Raw genomic sequence first — 16,134 nt, forward strand, 5'->3', positions numbered from 1 at the left:
AGAATAACATTTAAATATTACATGATCATTATCTCTCCTCTCTGCATCTATTTTACATCAAATACTGTATAAACCAAAGTGTCTAGGAAGAAATACATGGCATTTACAGTCATTTTCTTTGCCATGGGAGTGCTAATGTTCAAGCACATCTTTTTCAGATGCTTTGTTGGATTCCACGGAATATTTCTTCTGTTTCCAGACTGTTTGATGCAGGATTTCATAGCATCTCCTTTTTCCCCCCAAAATCCTTTCCTCTGGATTTCCAATGCCCCAACTGAACTGTGTGATGAAAGGCATAATATAAAGATAGATATGAGCCTCTTCCCCTTAACAGGTAGTCCCCGGAAAAACATCATAGAACAAGGTATTTTAATATTTTATTTCGATAAACTTGGCTACTATCCTTATATAGATTCACGTACAGGTGACAGTGTGAATGGAGGAATCCCCCAGTTGGGATGTCTGCAAAAACATTTGGACAAAGCTGCCCTTGACATTGCCTACTACATTGGACCAAACAATGTGGGCTTGGCTGTAATTGACTGGCAAGAATGGAGGCCCATCTGGGAAAGAAACTGGAGCCCTAAACATATTTACAGAGATATATCTACTGGCTTGATTCGCCAACAAAATGTAACACTTCCTTTGAATAATGCCACCAACATTGCCAAGGGTGAGTTTGAAACAGCAGGAAAGACTTTCATGCTAGAGACTTTAAAATTGGGGAAATCACTACGGCCGAAATACTTATGGGGTTTTTATCGATTCCCTGAATGTTACAATACTCATTATAAAAGAGCTGGTTACAATGGAAGTTGCGTTTATTTAGAAATGAAAAGAAATGATCATCTCGGTTGGTTGTGGAATGAAAGCACCGCCCTTTACCCATCCATTTATTTAAATACTGATGTAAAGAATTCACGATATGCAGCGCTATTTGTCCGGAATCGCGTGCGGGAAGCCCTTCGGGTTTCTAAAGTGCGAAACCATACAGACCCACTTCCAGTGTTTGCATACCTCCGTCCAGTGTTTGCTGATAAGTCTGATAGATTTCTGTCTAAGGTAAGTAAATCAAGGTATGAGGGCAATGAAATAGTGTCCACCGTGGTGTTTAATCAAGTTTAACATCATTTTTGGAAGATGGAAAATTTTGCTTTGAATAGCCTTTAGGATTATGTACAGGGGTAGGGCGCATCATTACATAAGTACAAAATAAGAAGGTTTCATCTCTAATGCCTTTGCAATCATGGAATAAGATAGCACAGGCAATGATTCACTCAATTTCTTCTTTTTCTTTCCTGGGCCTGCTCACTTGTCAATAGAAGTATTTAAAATCATACAGGAACTCAGTGTGTTTGCTATAGTAGGACAGTGGTTATGTAAAACATGAATATTAATACTGGAGAAGTATTTAAAAATATTATTGTGGGCTCTGCAGCTTAGCTTAGGTGTTACTGTCCCATGTATCACACTTTCAAGTTATTGCACCTGTTAATTCTTTCTATTGCATCCACCAGGATGACCTTGTGGACACAATTGGGGAAAGCATGGCTCTAGGTGTCTCTGGAATGGTAATATGGGGAGGCTACAATTTAAGCCGAACTCTGGTAAGTGGTATCCGTAGGCATTGAATCAAAACATTTCTTTTTAATGATTTGGGAAATTGTTGTGATGGTCATTAACGAAATAAGTGCTATGCTTGGCACATGGATACTGACTGAATCAAATTTCGTTTGTGTGCTATTGTGAGGCAGAAAACTGTAATTGTTCCCAGTGAGGACACAAATCAGTGAGGTTAATTAAAATTCTCTAGACTAGACAGCCAATAAGTAGCCAAAAGATGAATAGAATGTGGTTTTATGACTTGATTTTTGGTTATTTTTCTACCACACCTGTGTTCTCTTCTTTTATTTTTGCGGGACCCTCGCCGGTGGCCGGGGAAGGAACTGGTGTTGCAGAGGCTGACGGGCAGCCTTGCAGCCCAGCGCTCAGCCGCTGCGCCAGCAGGGGAGGCCCTGTGTTTTCTTCTTAAAAGAACTACAATTAGTCAGCATGCATTCCTTTGCTCTTTCCTTCTCTTAACTGCTCTTCATTGAACAATTATTTATTCAATCAATCATTGAATGACAGTCAGTTGCAGGTGTCAGCAATTGATGACTGTGGACCAAATCTGGCCAGCTGCTTACTTTGTCGGGCATCTCAGTGAAGAATCATTGATACAGCTTTATGATACAGCTTTAAATGGGAAAATAATAAAAAAGAGAATAGCATTTCAGGATAAGTAAAAAATTATAGAAACTAATATATCCCTGTGTATCAGTAAAGCGTCGTTGGATGATAGTGCTATCATTTGTTGAGGTTTCCAGGACTGCTTTGTCCTTCTTGATGGATGTGGAAAAGCTAGTGATGTGCCTGCCTTGCAAAAAGTGTGATGGACTCATGGCCCCGGGGAATTCTCCTAGGACAGAGAAGAGAGACTTTGTATTCAAAGAGCAGAGGAGATCTTTTGATCATTTTGTGCTTAAGACAGAAAAACCATAATTTTATTTCTGGTATAAAATGCAACCGCCACCTTTCTGAAATTATTTTAAAATAATCTGAACTCTTCTTCCTATTTGGCATGCTTCTGTTGGTTCTGGTTTGACTATAAAGAAATAACACAAGGGGCCTCCCTGGTGGCGCAGCAGTTGAGCGCTGGGTTGCGAAGCTGCCCGCAGCCTCTGCAGCGCCGGTTCGATCCCCGGCTGCTCCCCGGCCACCGGAGGAGGGTCCCACATGGCGCGCAGACCTCTCCTGCCGCCCGCTGCTCCCCTCAGCGGTGTACTTCGGTCCGTCTGCCTGCTCTGCTCCCCGCTCTGGCTCTGGTGAATTCTCTCACCCTCCCGCGCTTCTGACTGTACCCACGGTCTGTATAAATAAGTAAATAAATCTTAAAAAAAAAAAGACATCAGAAAAAAAAAGAAATAACACAAAATAACATTCAAAGAAACTGATTAGTCTAATGGAACAAAGTTAGTCCCTTTCGTGTGTTAGAAAATCATTTAAAATTATTCTCCTACATATATTTCTAATTTTCACTAATTGTTCCCCCAAATCTATGAACCCTGTTTGAAGGGTTGATCCATTTTATGATGGAGCCACTTAATAATTTTCTTACTAAGTCCTTTTTTTAAAAAAAAGGAACTTGGAACTCTGCTCTTACTTAGATGAAGAGTGAATCAGATATTCCCTAATGAGTAGGACGAATTGACATACTATTTGTCACACTTTTTCATTGTTCTTTAATCTTTACATTCTTCTGCTGTGACTCTCAGATCATCTTCAGCATTATTCATATAGGAGGGTTCCCTCAGCTTCAATGTGGCTATTTTCCACTTGATGACGCTGCCTCGGAATAGTCCCCGTGTGCTGTGTTCTGTATATTTTTGCTGCCTCTCCCAATTTGTGGTCATTTTGAATGTCAGTTCTATCATCACTTCCCCCTTCTTTCTATGGCATTCGTAATCAATAGAGCATGGATCACTTGTCAAACAAGTGCCCCTAATTGATTGACAACTTGAGAGCTGTTAATTGCAAATTTACTTACAATGACTGAACTGACATAAAACAATTATTTTCAAATGTAAGCAAGCCATTTCCTTCCATTCTGTTTTATCAGTTCCAGTGATGTGACGGAATCAGCTTCTACTGGTCCCAGCTCATGAAACCTGATTGCTAAATATCTAGGGATTTTGTGATCTTACAGTCATAATTAAAACTTAAATTATAAAAACTTAGAATAAAGTAAGTTAAGTGAAAAAAAAATAACTCAAAATATATAAGTGAGTTACTTCCTTGTGCTGTTATCCATACTCTATCCATTTTTCCTCTATTAGTGGATTATATGTGCTGTTCCACACTACACGCCAAACTGTAATAATGGGGAACTTGATCTCCAGTCTTCATCTAATGATATCTGGCTGGTAGCCTGAAATTGACCATGGTTATACTATATACCTTGGATATTGACAAATTCCAGCCTTCATCTTTTAGAAATTCGGTTTTAGGTCTCTCAGGAGACTACGTCTTGAATAGGCTAATGACTCTCCAAACTGTTCCCATCCTGCCTTCCTCTTTTTGCCTAACTTTTGTCTGTGGACAAATGGAGGGTCATCTGTGCTTGGTATAAATTCTCATACAGACTCTGCACTGGGGGTAAGTGCAATATTGACAGAGTCCTTGCACACATGGAGTTTATGTGAGTTTTGGCAGTATAGAAACAATACACAAGCAAGAGAAATATTTGATGTTAAAAGTGCCTTGCAGGAAATAAAAGAGAGAGAGAGGAGAGGGAGTAGACAGGAAAGGCGTGTTGTGAGCCAGGCATTGTCTAATGAAAGCTGTGATCTAATGACAAGGTGGAGTCAACCATGTTCGAAATTAGAGGAAAGGGCATTTCAAGCAAAGGGAGCAGTAAGCGCAGCAGTTTGAAATGAAGCTGCCAGCTCATGAAACAACTGGTATGTCCAGTGGCTGAGGAGGATTAACTAAAAGGAAGGAAGGATTAATCAGATTAGGCTGTATGCAAAAAAGAGAAGTTGAGTTTTGTTCTAAACACAATGAAAGGCTATTACAAGGTTAAGAAGAAGTTTTCTTGCCATCATTTGTTGTTGCTAGTTTTTTTTAATATGTGCCATTCTCACTGGTGTAAGATGGTATCTCATGGTAGTTTTGATGATGGTATCTCATGGTAGTTTTGCATTTCCCTGATTACAAGTGACAAATGTTTTTTCATATGCCTGTTGGCCATTTGCATTTCCTCTTTGGAGAAGTTTCTTTTCAGCTCTTCTGCCCATTTTTTGACTGAATTATTTACTTTGTTTTTGTTGAGTCTCTTCAGCTCTTTGTAGATTTTTGTGATCAGTCATTTATAATTAGTGTTGTGTGCAAAAATTTTCTCCCAGTCAGTGGGATGTCTCTTTGCTTTGGTTACTGTCTCTTTTAGTGTACAAAAGCTCTTTAATTTGATGTTGGTGAGGATGTGGGAAAAAAGGAACTCTCCTGCACTGCTGGTGGGAGTGCAAACTGGTCCAACCACTATGGAAAGCTGTGTGGAGATTCTTCAACTTGTTAAAGATGGAGCTTCCATATGATCCAGCAATTAATTCCACTCTTAGGTATTTACCCAAAAGACACAAAAACATTAATTCAAAAGAGCACCTGCACCCCTGTGTTTATAGCAGCACTATTTACAATAGCTAATCTATGGAAACAACCCAAATGCCCAAAAATAGATGACTAGATCAAAAAGATGTGGTGCATATACACAATGGAATATTACTCATCAATCAAAAAAGATAAACTCATGCAATTGGCAACAACATGGATGGAGCTGGAAGGGATCATGCTCAGCGAAATAAGCCAGAAAGAAAAAGAAAAATACCAGATGGTCTCACTCATAGCAGGAATTTAGAAAACCCAAATAAGAGACCAGGAAAAAGACTAATTATAATAAAGTAAAATTCAAAATCAATAAGCAACTATAAACTAGAGACACACTACAGGGGTCAGGAAGAAGAGTGAGTAGGATCAAAACAAGGGGGATGGGAATTGTATGCGGACTATAACCAAGATGAAAATGCATACATTGTGCAAAAATGAAAAATGATGTAAAAATATATAAGATAAAAATGCTCAAAAATAATAAAAAGAAGAGGTTTTCTATCAGTGCTATAAAAATTACAAGACTGGTTTTAAACAGTAGAAATTTATTATATGTACTTTTCCAGGTCAGAAGTCTAACATGGGTCTCACTAATCTAAAGCAAATCAAGGCATTTTCAGGATTGCAATACTTTCTTGGGAGGATCCTGATTTGTTTCTTTGGGTTGTTGGCAGAATTCATTTCCTTTTGATAGTAGCTATGAGATCTCTATTTTCTGGTTGGCTCTTGGTCTAAGGGCCACTACATTCTTTGCCTCATGACTTTCTCCTCTATTTTAAAAGGCAACAATGCTGGGTTGATTTTCTCTTACCTTGGATTTATCCTCTACCTTGTATCTCATTTTACCAAACCCAACTGGAATCAGTTCTATGTTTATGAGAACTAGCCTGAAAGGATCCTGCTAATTCAGCTCCATCTCTCCCCATCTCAGTGTTCACACCCTTCATCATATCTGTAAAGTCCTTTTGCCATGTAAGATAACAGAGTTTCAGGTTCCAGGGAATAGGGTTTGGGCAGCCTTGGAAGGCCATTATTCTATGGATGGGAAGGTAGCAGGAAATAGATTCAAGTGGAAGCTGCCAAGATTCCTCCACTTGCCTATTGACATACCACCACCTGCTTGCTCTTCTGAAGACTAGAACCACCTCCTCAGCATTGTCATCATGAAAGAAAGTGACTATCTTCTGGGTATAGAAAAGGATAGTGTCCCAGTTTTAGGACACCCTAGTATCAAGAGGGGTCATTTTCAATACTCAGATTCCACAAATAAATGCATTTATAAAATAACTGCTTAATTCACCCATAACATGAACTATAGGTCACATTTACTATAAAGTGTATTCAGTTGAACCTCTGTTATTTTGAACTAGTAATTTTTTTAAATAATAAATTTTATTTTTATATTCCCCATACAATTGCAACCCCCTCATTCTGACCCCAATCCCTCCCCTCCCACCACCCACGCCCCCAAAAGTGTCTCTGGTTCATGGTTTTTTGTTGGACACAGAAACATCAATTCCAAAGAACACCTGTACCCCTATGTTTATAGCAGCACTATTTACAATAGCTAAGCTTTGGAAACAGCCCGAATGCCCAAAAATAGATGACTGGATCAAGAAGATGTGGTACATATACACCATGGAATATTACTCAGCATTCAAAAAGATAAACACATGCAATTTGCAGCAACATGGATGGTGCTGGAAGGGATCATGCTCAGCGAAATAAGCCAGAAAGAAAAAGAAAAATACCGGATGGTCTCACTCATAGCAGGAATCTAGAAAACTTAAATAAGGGACCAGGAAAATGAATAACTATAAGAAAGTGAAAATCAAAATCAACAAAAAACCATGAACTAGTAATTTAGAAGCCATATCTTTCCAATGTTATTTAAATGTGCATGGAAAATGTGATATTTATTATATTTATAATTTCTTGAGGAGAAATAATACACTGGGCCCTAAGCTACTACTTTTTTGTGCCATTAATCTCTTACCACAGTCCTATGATGCCCATGCTGAAATCATCCTACAGATGATGAAGCAAATACATAGGCTCATTAGCCTCTCCAAGATCATTAGATAGGAAACTAAAACTTGGTGAGTTTGGAAGTTTCCTAAATTGACTCAGCTAGTCTAGTGGAAGTGAGATTCCCAGAGTAGCAGGCTCCAGAGCTAATGCTCTAACTGCTGTACCTCATCCTCATCTGTGCCACCGTCATCCTGGTTTGTTTGTGAATTATTGAGGAAGACAAAGGCTAGTTTATATAAGTCTCAGTGAATTAATCAGTGCATGAAACAGCATATGAAACTTTCAAATGTTAATACATACATGTGGAATAGTCTTGCTTGTGAAGGTAAAAGTGATAAAATAGTTCCTCTTTCCCTGGGCTTATTTCTTCGATTTCCTTAGAAATTTTTTATTGCTAGGATTTAATTTATATAGAAACTAACTTATCCATTGTTATTTTGATCTTATAATTACAGGAAGTTTGCCAAAGCTTTGACACTTTTATGCAAGATTTACTGAATCCTTACATAATCAACGTCACCCTAGCTGCCAAAATGTGTAGCCAAGTACTATGCAAAGAGAAAGGAGTGTGTGTACGGAGAGACTGGAATTCCAGTGACTATCTTCACCTGAACCCAAAGAGTTTTGTTATTCAACCTGTGAAAGGTGGAAAATACACTGTACATGGGAAGCCCACACTTGAAGACCTGCAGCAATTTTCTAAAAAATTTCATTGCAGCTGTTATTCCAATATCAATTGTGTGACTACAGTGGATGTGAATACTACAAATTATACTTATGTATGTGTTGGTAATGATGTTTGTATAAATGCCTTGATAAACCCAAAACTCAGTGGTCCATCAGATTGGAATAAGAGACGTTCTATTGCTTATGGTAATGTCTCATTTTCTTCTCCACTTGCCAGAGCATCCCCTTGTGTTTCTGGAAAAGACCTCAATGAGAACCCCAAAACCAAATGCTTAGTGGAAGCTCTCTCCAACAACCTTCAAGAAGATAGTCAGAGTCATTTATATATTCAAGACAATAAAAATGAAATAACTTCTTCCAGCACAAGTTCAGTGCTTATTAAATTTCCTATCTATATACTTCATGTTTTTTTTGCTTTTACATTTTTATACTTAGCAATTTAAGTAGATGATTTGCTTTTCATGCACAAGATAATACTTAGAGTTTTGTATTTGAAGTGTTTATAAAAATACGTGGTTAAGATAATTTGACATTTGAGCAAAGATTATTTTCTAATATCAAATTAAACTTGAAATTATTATTGATTATTATTGATGGATAAACAAAGGAGACTGATCTCCACCTTTAATTTTCAAAATCACAGAACTCTTTTGCTACTAAAACCATTAATACAATATTATGACTGAATCAGCATTTGATTTGAATCTTGATTACTAATGGAGCAAAGAATTTGTTTTGTATGATGTTTAATTTATATTTTCTGAATGCTTTGAATCTGTAGCAAAGATTTTGAATACTGTGAATGTATATATAAAATGCAGAGGTAACAATCTTAAGAAAAACTGATTGTAAGGCCTGTAAGACCTAGGTTTTACCTGTGAAAAGTGAAGGTTTGGTTAATACCAATTTACTGAACTTGAATGTCTTTGTAAATACTTCATAATTCATATAAAAATATTAAGAAAATATTAATGTGAAAACTATCTTTTATAATGCAGTATGCAGTTCAGTTTTCAGCAAAGAACTATGGGTTTTAGCTACTTCAACTTAATCATTTCTCCCCATTGTATTGTATAAAACTGTAACTTTTTTTTTTAAATATTTATTTATTTATTTATACAAGAACTGGGATACAGGCCAGATGTGCAGGAGTATGGAGGATTCACCAGAGACAGAGCAGGGAACAGAGCAGGCAGACGGACCGAAGACACTGCTGAGGGTAGCAGTGGGTGAGACAGGAGAGGTCTGCTGCACCATGTGGGATTCTCCCTGGCCAGGCTCGAACCCGCACTGTAGAGGCTGCGGACAGCTTCACAGCACTGCACTCAACCCGCTGCATCATCTAAAACTGTAACCTTTAAAAAAAGTTTATCCTGTCAACTTTGCTTTTGATTTAATATCTTCAAAGTTCATATAGAAAGTATTCCAATTTTCTTTCCATTCTTGATTCAAGTGACAATCTTGTGCACCCAAAATACCTTATTTCATCTAAATATACATCCACATCCTTCAGAGAGCATTTATTGAATGTTTATTCTCTGCCAGTTTCAGTAGGAAGCGTCACAGTTTCAAGAGGAGGGCGCATGCTTTTTGTCGTCAGTGAGTTTGGTGTAGGTATGAAGAAGACAGACATTAAAATTGGAAAATTACAAGGGTGCGTGATAAATGTTATGATAGAAACTCAGCTTGCTATGAAACACAAGAATTTGGGGGTCAGAGAAGAATTCCAAGAATGTCATAAACTACCATGGGTCCCATTGGCTGGAAGGTTGAATAGCAGTTGGGTAGTGTGGAAACTCAAGACAGAGGAACTTGAGAAGGGTGGAACATTGAGTGTGGTGTTTAGTGCAGTGAACAGTAAATACAGGCCACATAATAACCTTTGGACTTTCTAATGCAACACTCCCACACCCCTTGGTTTACCCAATTTTTTTTTTTATTTTTAATGCTATTTTCTTTTTACATCATTGATCATTTTTAAACAATATTTTCTTTCCCCACCCTCTTAGGTTTAGTCCCCATAGAATTTCCTTCCCCAATGCACCCGTGCACCATCACCACAACCCCTATTCTCCTCCCTCCCTCCCTCTGATCCCTCTCCCTCCTCGTCCCCTGCAGTATACCTCTGATTTATAATTGTACCTGTTTTTGCTTTGTGTGTTTTGTACTGTTATTATTTTTTTACATTAATGTCTTACTTGGTTCCCTTATATTCCTGTTATGAGTGAAACTATCCAATATTTTTCTTTTTCCTTCTGTCTTATTTCACTGAGTATAATTCCTTTGAGCTCCATCCACATTGCTGCAAATGACATGAGTTTATCTTTTTTTTGATTGCTGAATAATATTCCATTGTGTATATATGTAGCACATCTTCTTGATCCAGTCATCTGTTTTTGGGCATTTGGGTTGTTTCCAGGTTTTACCTATTGTAAATAGTGCTGCAATAAACAAAGTACAGGTGTTCTTTTGTTTTTTTTTTTAATATTAAATTTTATTTTTATATCCCCCCATACAATTGCAAACGCCCCATTCTGACCCCAATCCTTCCCCTCCCGCCCCCCACCCCCCAAAAAGTGTCTCTGGTTCATAGTTTTTTGTTGATTTTGATTTTCACTTTCTTATATTCATTTTCCTGGTCCCTTATTTAAGTTTTCTAGATTCCTGCTATGAGTGAGACCATCCGGTATATTTCTTTTTCTTTTTGGCTTATTTCGCTGAGCATGATCCCTTCCAGCGCCATCCATGTTGCTGCAAATTGCATGTGTTTATCTTTTTTGAATGCTGAGTAATATTCCACGGTATATATGTACCACATCTTCTTGATCCAGTCATCTATTTTTGGGCATTTGGGTTGTTTCCAAAGCTTAGCTATTATAAACAGTGCTGCTATAAACATAGGGGTGCAGGTGCTCTTTGGAATTGATGTTTCTGTGTCCTTTGGATAAATACCTAGGAGTGGAATTGCTGGATCATATGGAAGCTCTATGTTTAGTAGGTCCAGAAATCTCCACACAGCTCTCCATAGTGGTTGGACCAGTTTGCACTCCCACCAACAGTGCTGAAGAGTTCCTTTTTCTCCACACCCTCGCCAACATTTGTTGTTGCTAGTTTTTTTAATATGTGCCATTCTCACTGGTGTGAGATGGTATCTCATGGTAGTTTTGATTTGCATTTCCCTGATTACAAGTGATGTTGAACATTTTTTCATATGCCTGTTGGCCATTTGCATTTTCTCTTCAGAGAAGTTTCTTTTTAGCTCTTCTGCCCATTTTTTGACTGGATTATTTTCTTTGTTGTTGTTGAGTCTCATCAGCTCTTTGCAGATTTTCGTGATCAGTCCTTTATCATTAGTGTTGGGTGCAAAAATGTTCTCCCAGTTGGTGGGGTTTCTCTTTGTTTTTGTTATTGTCTAATTTGCTGTGCAGAAGCTCTTTAATTTGATGTAGTCCCAGCTGTTTATCTTTGTCTTCACTATCACTGCTTTGGGTGATGTGTCTGTAAAGATGTCTTTGATGTGCAAATCCCGTAGTGTTTCGCCTATATTTCCTTCTATGTATTTTATGGTTTCAGGTCTTATGTCTAGTTCTTTAATCCATTTTGAGTTGATTTTTGTGTATGGTGTGAGGTAGTGGTCAAGCTTCATTCTTTTGCATGTAGCGACCCAGTTTTCCCAGCACCATTTATTGAATAAACTTTCTTTGCTCCAATGCATAGTCTTTGCTCCTTTGTCAAAGATTAGTTGACCATAAATCTGTGGGTTTATTTCTGGATTTTCTATTCAATTCCATTGGTCTGTATGTCTGTTCTTGTTCCAATACCATGCAGTTTTGATGATTATGGCTTTGTAGTATAGTTTGAAGTCTGGGAGTGTGATGCCTCCATTTCCTTCTTTTTTTTTCAGTAGAGCTTTGGCTATTCAGGGTTTTTGGTGATTCCATATGAATTTCATCAATAATTGTTCTATTTCTTTGAAGAATGCCATTGAGATTTTGATTGGAATAGCATTGAATCTGTATATTGCTTTTGGTAGGATGGCCATTTTAATAATGTTCATTCTTCCAATCCATGAGCAGGGGATGTCTTTCCATTTCTTTGTGTCTTCTTCTATTTCTTTTAACAGTGTTTTATAGTTTTCTTTGTATAGGTCCTTTACCTCTTTTGTTAGATTTATTCCCAAATATTTGATTTTTTTTGTTTCGATAATAAAAGGGGTGGTTTTTTGATTTCTACTTCTTCAGATTTATTGTTTGTGTATAAGAAGGCTACTGACTTTTGCGTGTTGATTTTGTATCCTGCCACTTTACTGAATTGATTGATGAGTTGAATTAGTTTTTCTGTGGAGATTTTGGGGTTCTCTATGTATATTATCATATCATCTGCAAATAGTGATAGTTTGACTTCTTCTTTTCCTATTTGGATTCCTTGGATGTCTTTCTCTTGTCTTATTGCTCTGGCTAGGACTTCCAGTATTATATTGAAAAGCAGTGGTGAGAGTGGACATCCTTGTCTTGTTCCAGATCTTAATGGAATTGCTTTCAGCTTTTCACCATTGAGAATGATACTGGCTGTTGGCTTGTCATAGATGGCCTTTATGATGTTGAGGTATGTTACTTGTATCCCAAGAATTTCAAGGGCTTTTATCATGAATGGGTGTTGCACTTTGTCGAAACCTTTCTCAGCATCTATTGATATTATCATATGGTTTTTATATTTCTTTTTGTTGATGTGTTGGATAACATTGATTGATTTTCGGATGTTAAACCATCCTTGTGCCCCTGGAATGAATCCTACTTGGTCGTGGTGAATTATCTTATGGATACATTGTTGGATTCTGATAGCTAAAATTTTATTGAGGATTTTTGCATCAGTGTTCATTAGGGAGATTGGCCTATAGTTTTCCTTTTTTGTGTTGTCCTTATTCGGTTTTGGTATTAGTCTAATATTGGCTTCATAGAACGTGTTTGGTATTGTCCCTTCCTTCTCAATTATTTGGAAGAGTTTGTGAAGGATAGGCACTAATTTGTCTCTGAATGTTTGGTAGAATTCATTTGTAAATCCATCAGGTCCTGGGCTTTTGTTTTTGGGGAGGTTTTTGATTACCATTTCAATTTCGCTGCTTGTAATTGGTCTTCTTAGGTGTTCTATTTCTTCTTTATCTAGCTTTGGGTGATTGTAGAGTTGTAAGAATTTGTCCATCTCCTCTAGATTGTTGAACTTGTTTCCATATAACTGTTCATAGTAGTTACTGATTATTCTTTTGATTTCTGCTGTGTCCGTTGTGATTTCTCCTCTTTCATTGATGATCCTGTGTATTTGTGCTTTCTCCCTTTTTTCCTTTGTGAGCCTGGCTAGGGGTTTGTCTATTTTATTTATTTTTTCAAAGAACCAGCTCTTGGTTTCATTGATCTTTTGGATTGTTTTTTTAGTTTCAATTTCATTTATTTCTGCTTTGGTTTTTACTATTTCTTTTCTTCTACTGGTTTTGGGTTTTTTTGTTGTTCTTTTTCTAGATCTTTGAGCTTCGAGATTAGGTTGTTTCTTTGAGTTCTTTCTTGTTTTTTGATGTGAGCTTCTATTGCTATATATTTTCCTCTTATTACTGCTTTTGCTGTATCCCATACATTTAGGATATTGGTGTCCTCCTTGTCATTCAATTCAAAGAATTTTTTAATTTCTTCTTTGATCTCCTCGTTAGTCCAGTGTTCTTCCAGTAGTGTGGCTTTTAATCTCCATGAGGTAGGATAGTTCCTTGCCTTCTTTTTATGATTTATTTCTAGTTTGATGCCTTCGTGGTCAGAAAAGATGGTTGGTATGATTTCAATCTTGGTGTATCTGTTGATGTTTGTCTTGTGCCCCAGTATGTGGTCGATCCTGGAGAATGATCCGTGTGCACTTGAGAAAAATGTGTACTCCGTTTTTTTTGGGTTTAGTGTTCTATAGATGTCTGTTAAGCCCAAATGCTCTAGGTCCTTATTTAGAGCTTTACTTTCTTTATTTATTTTTTGTCTTGTTGATCTATCCATTGTTGATAGTGGTGTATTGAAGTCTCCCACTACGTATGTGTTTTCTCTGATGTCTGTTTTCAGAGAGGACAACAGTTGTCTGATATATTTTGGTGCTCTTTCGTTTGGTGAGTATATGTTAATGAGTGTTATTTCTTCTTGAAGTATTGTCCCCTTAATCATAATGTAGTGACCATTGGGGTCTCTTTTTATTTTTTTGAGTTTGAAGTCTGTTTTATCTGATATAAGTATAGCTGTTCCTGCTTTCTTTTTTGGCCCATTTGCTTGTAGGATTGTTTTCCATCCTTTGACTTTGAGCCTATTTTTATCTTTTGTAGCTAAATGTGTTTCCTGGAGACAGCAAAAGGTTGGGTTTTGTTTCTTAATCCAGGCTGCAACTCTGTGTCTTTTTATTGAAGAGTTTAATCCATTTACATTTAGAGTTAATATTGATATGTTAGCATCTGTATTTGCCATTATGTTTGTCTTTCCTTTGATTTTATTTATTCTTTTAATAACTTTTTTTTTTTTTTTGGTCTTCTTTCTTTGTTATTCGTCCCTCTGAGGTTCTGGCTTTAGGATTCCTTGTAGTATTTTTTGGAGTGGGGGTTTATTCGTAATGAAATTCCGGAGTTTCTCTTTGTCTGGGAAGGTCCATATTCTTTCTTCATGGAGGAAAGTGAGCTTTGCGGGATAGAGTATTCTTGGTTGGCATCTGTTTTCTTGGAGTCTGTTGACTATGTCCCTCCACTCTCTCCTTGCCCGTAGTGTTTCTTCAGAGAAGTCTGATGTCAGCCTGATTGGTTTTCCTTTGAATGTTATCTGTTTCTTCCCTCTTGTCAGCTTCATTATTTTTTCCTTGTCCTGGATTCTTGGGAGCTTTACTATTATGTGTCTTGCTGTGTTTTTCCTTTCGTCGTGGAAGTTTGGTGTTCTTCTTGCTTCTTGTATATCAATTTTCAGCTCCTTCTTCGCATTTGGGAAGTTCTCTTCAATTATCTCCTGGAATATTTTCTCTGTTCCTACATCTCTCTCCTCTCCTTCTGGGACTCCTATGTTTTTGTGGGAAAAAATCTTTGTGCTCCATTCAACTGATAAGGGATCACAAAGATATACAAAGAATTCACATGGTTCAACAAAAACAAAATAAACAATCCAGTTAGAAATGGGCAGAAGAACTTAAAAGACATTTCTCCAAACAGGAAATGCAAATGGTTAACAAGCATATGAAAAAATTTTCCACATCCCTTATCATCAGGAAAATGCAAATCAAAACCACACTGAGATACCACCTTACACCAGTAAGAATGGCACATATCAAAAAAACAAGCAACAACAAATGTTGACGAGGATGTGGTGAAAAAGGAACTCTCCTACATTGCTGGTGGGAGTGCAAACTGGTCCAACTACTATGGAGAGCTGTCTGGAGGTTCCTCAGTTTACTAAATATGGAGCTACCATATGACCCAGCAATTCCACAATTAGGGATCTACCCTAAGGACACAAAAACATTGGTTTGCCCTATTTTTGGTCCATGCATACATAGCACAGCATGTTACCTTTGTCTAGTTTTACTCTCCTCTGCCTCCCTGTAATGGAAGTATCATGAAGACACATTTGGTCTTTTAACTTGATGCTATAACCACAGTGTGATGAACAGTATCTGGTACTGTTAAAAGTTAGCTAATAAATACTTTTTGGCAAATGAGAACCAAAGGGGACAAGACATGAAGGAATTTTAAGCATGGGAGTTGTGGTGACCACTTTTCACAATTCATGTCCTCTTGGGTCAATGCTACCCTTTGCCTTAGATCTGTCCTTCATCTCAACTCTACTTAAGATTCTACTGCCAAAGAAGTGTTTTCTTAAGTAAGCCACAAAAAAAATACATAATTGGATAAAAATCTGGAAAAGACACTGTACAGAGAGTAGTTTACTTTGAACACCTTAATGACCATCGGGTGTTTAAGGACTTAGAGAGAATGGAGACAGTAAGGTGAATTTAAAAGGGCATGGAGTTTCGAGTTGGATTTTTTAAGGGCAAAGCACAGTTTGTAGCATTTACTTGCACTATGAGTGTGATAGTTAACCTGGATCAACTTCCATTCTGATAAAATGGCAGCAACGCAGGTTCTTGAGAAAATGGATTAATATGACACATGAAAGGCTCTTGGTCTTAAAAATAGCTCAATAAATATCTTTGGGAGAA

General features: G+C 37.4%; 1 protein-coding gene across 1 annotated transcript; it reads left to right on the plus strand.

The window, feature by feature from the left end:
* Positions 1-312: 312 nt before the first annotated feature.
* On the plus strand, positions 313-3,971 carry LOC311168926 (hyaluronidase PH-20-like; the record flags this gene model as incomplete). Its single annotated transcript, XM_084230630.1, has 3 exons — positions 313-1,062; positions 1,518-1,607; positions 3,876-3,971. The coding sequence occupies 3 exons, from the start codon at positions 313-315 to the stop codon at positions 3,969-3,971; spliced, it is 936 nt and encodes a 311-aa protein (XP_084086756.1).
* Between the last annotated feature and the right edge of the window lie 12,163 nt (positions 3,972-16,134).

Source organism: Talpa europaea (assembly GCF_964194135.1).
Source record: "Talpa europaea genome assembly, chromosome: 3".
NCBI lineage: Eukaryota > Metazoa > Chordata > Mammalia > Eulipotyphla > Talpidae > Talpa > Talpa europaea.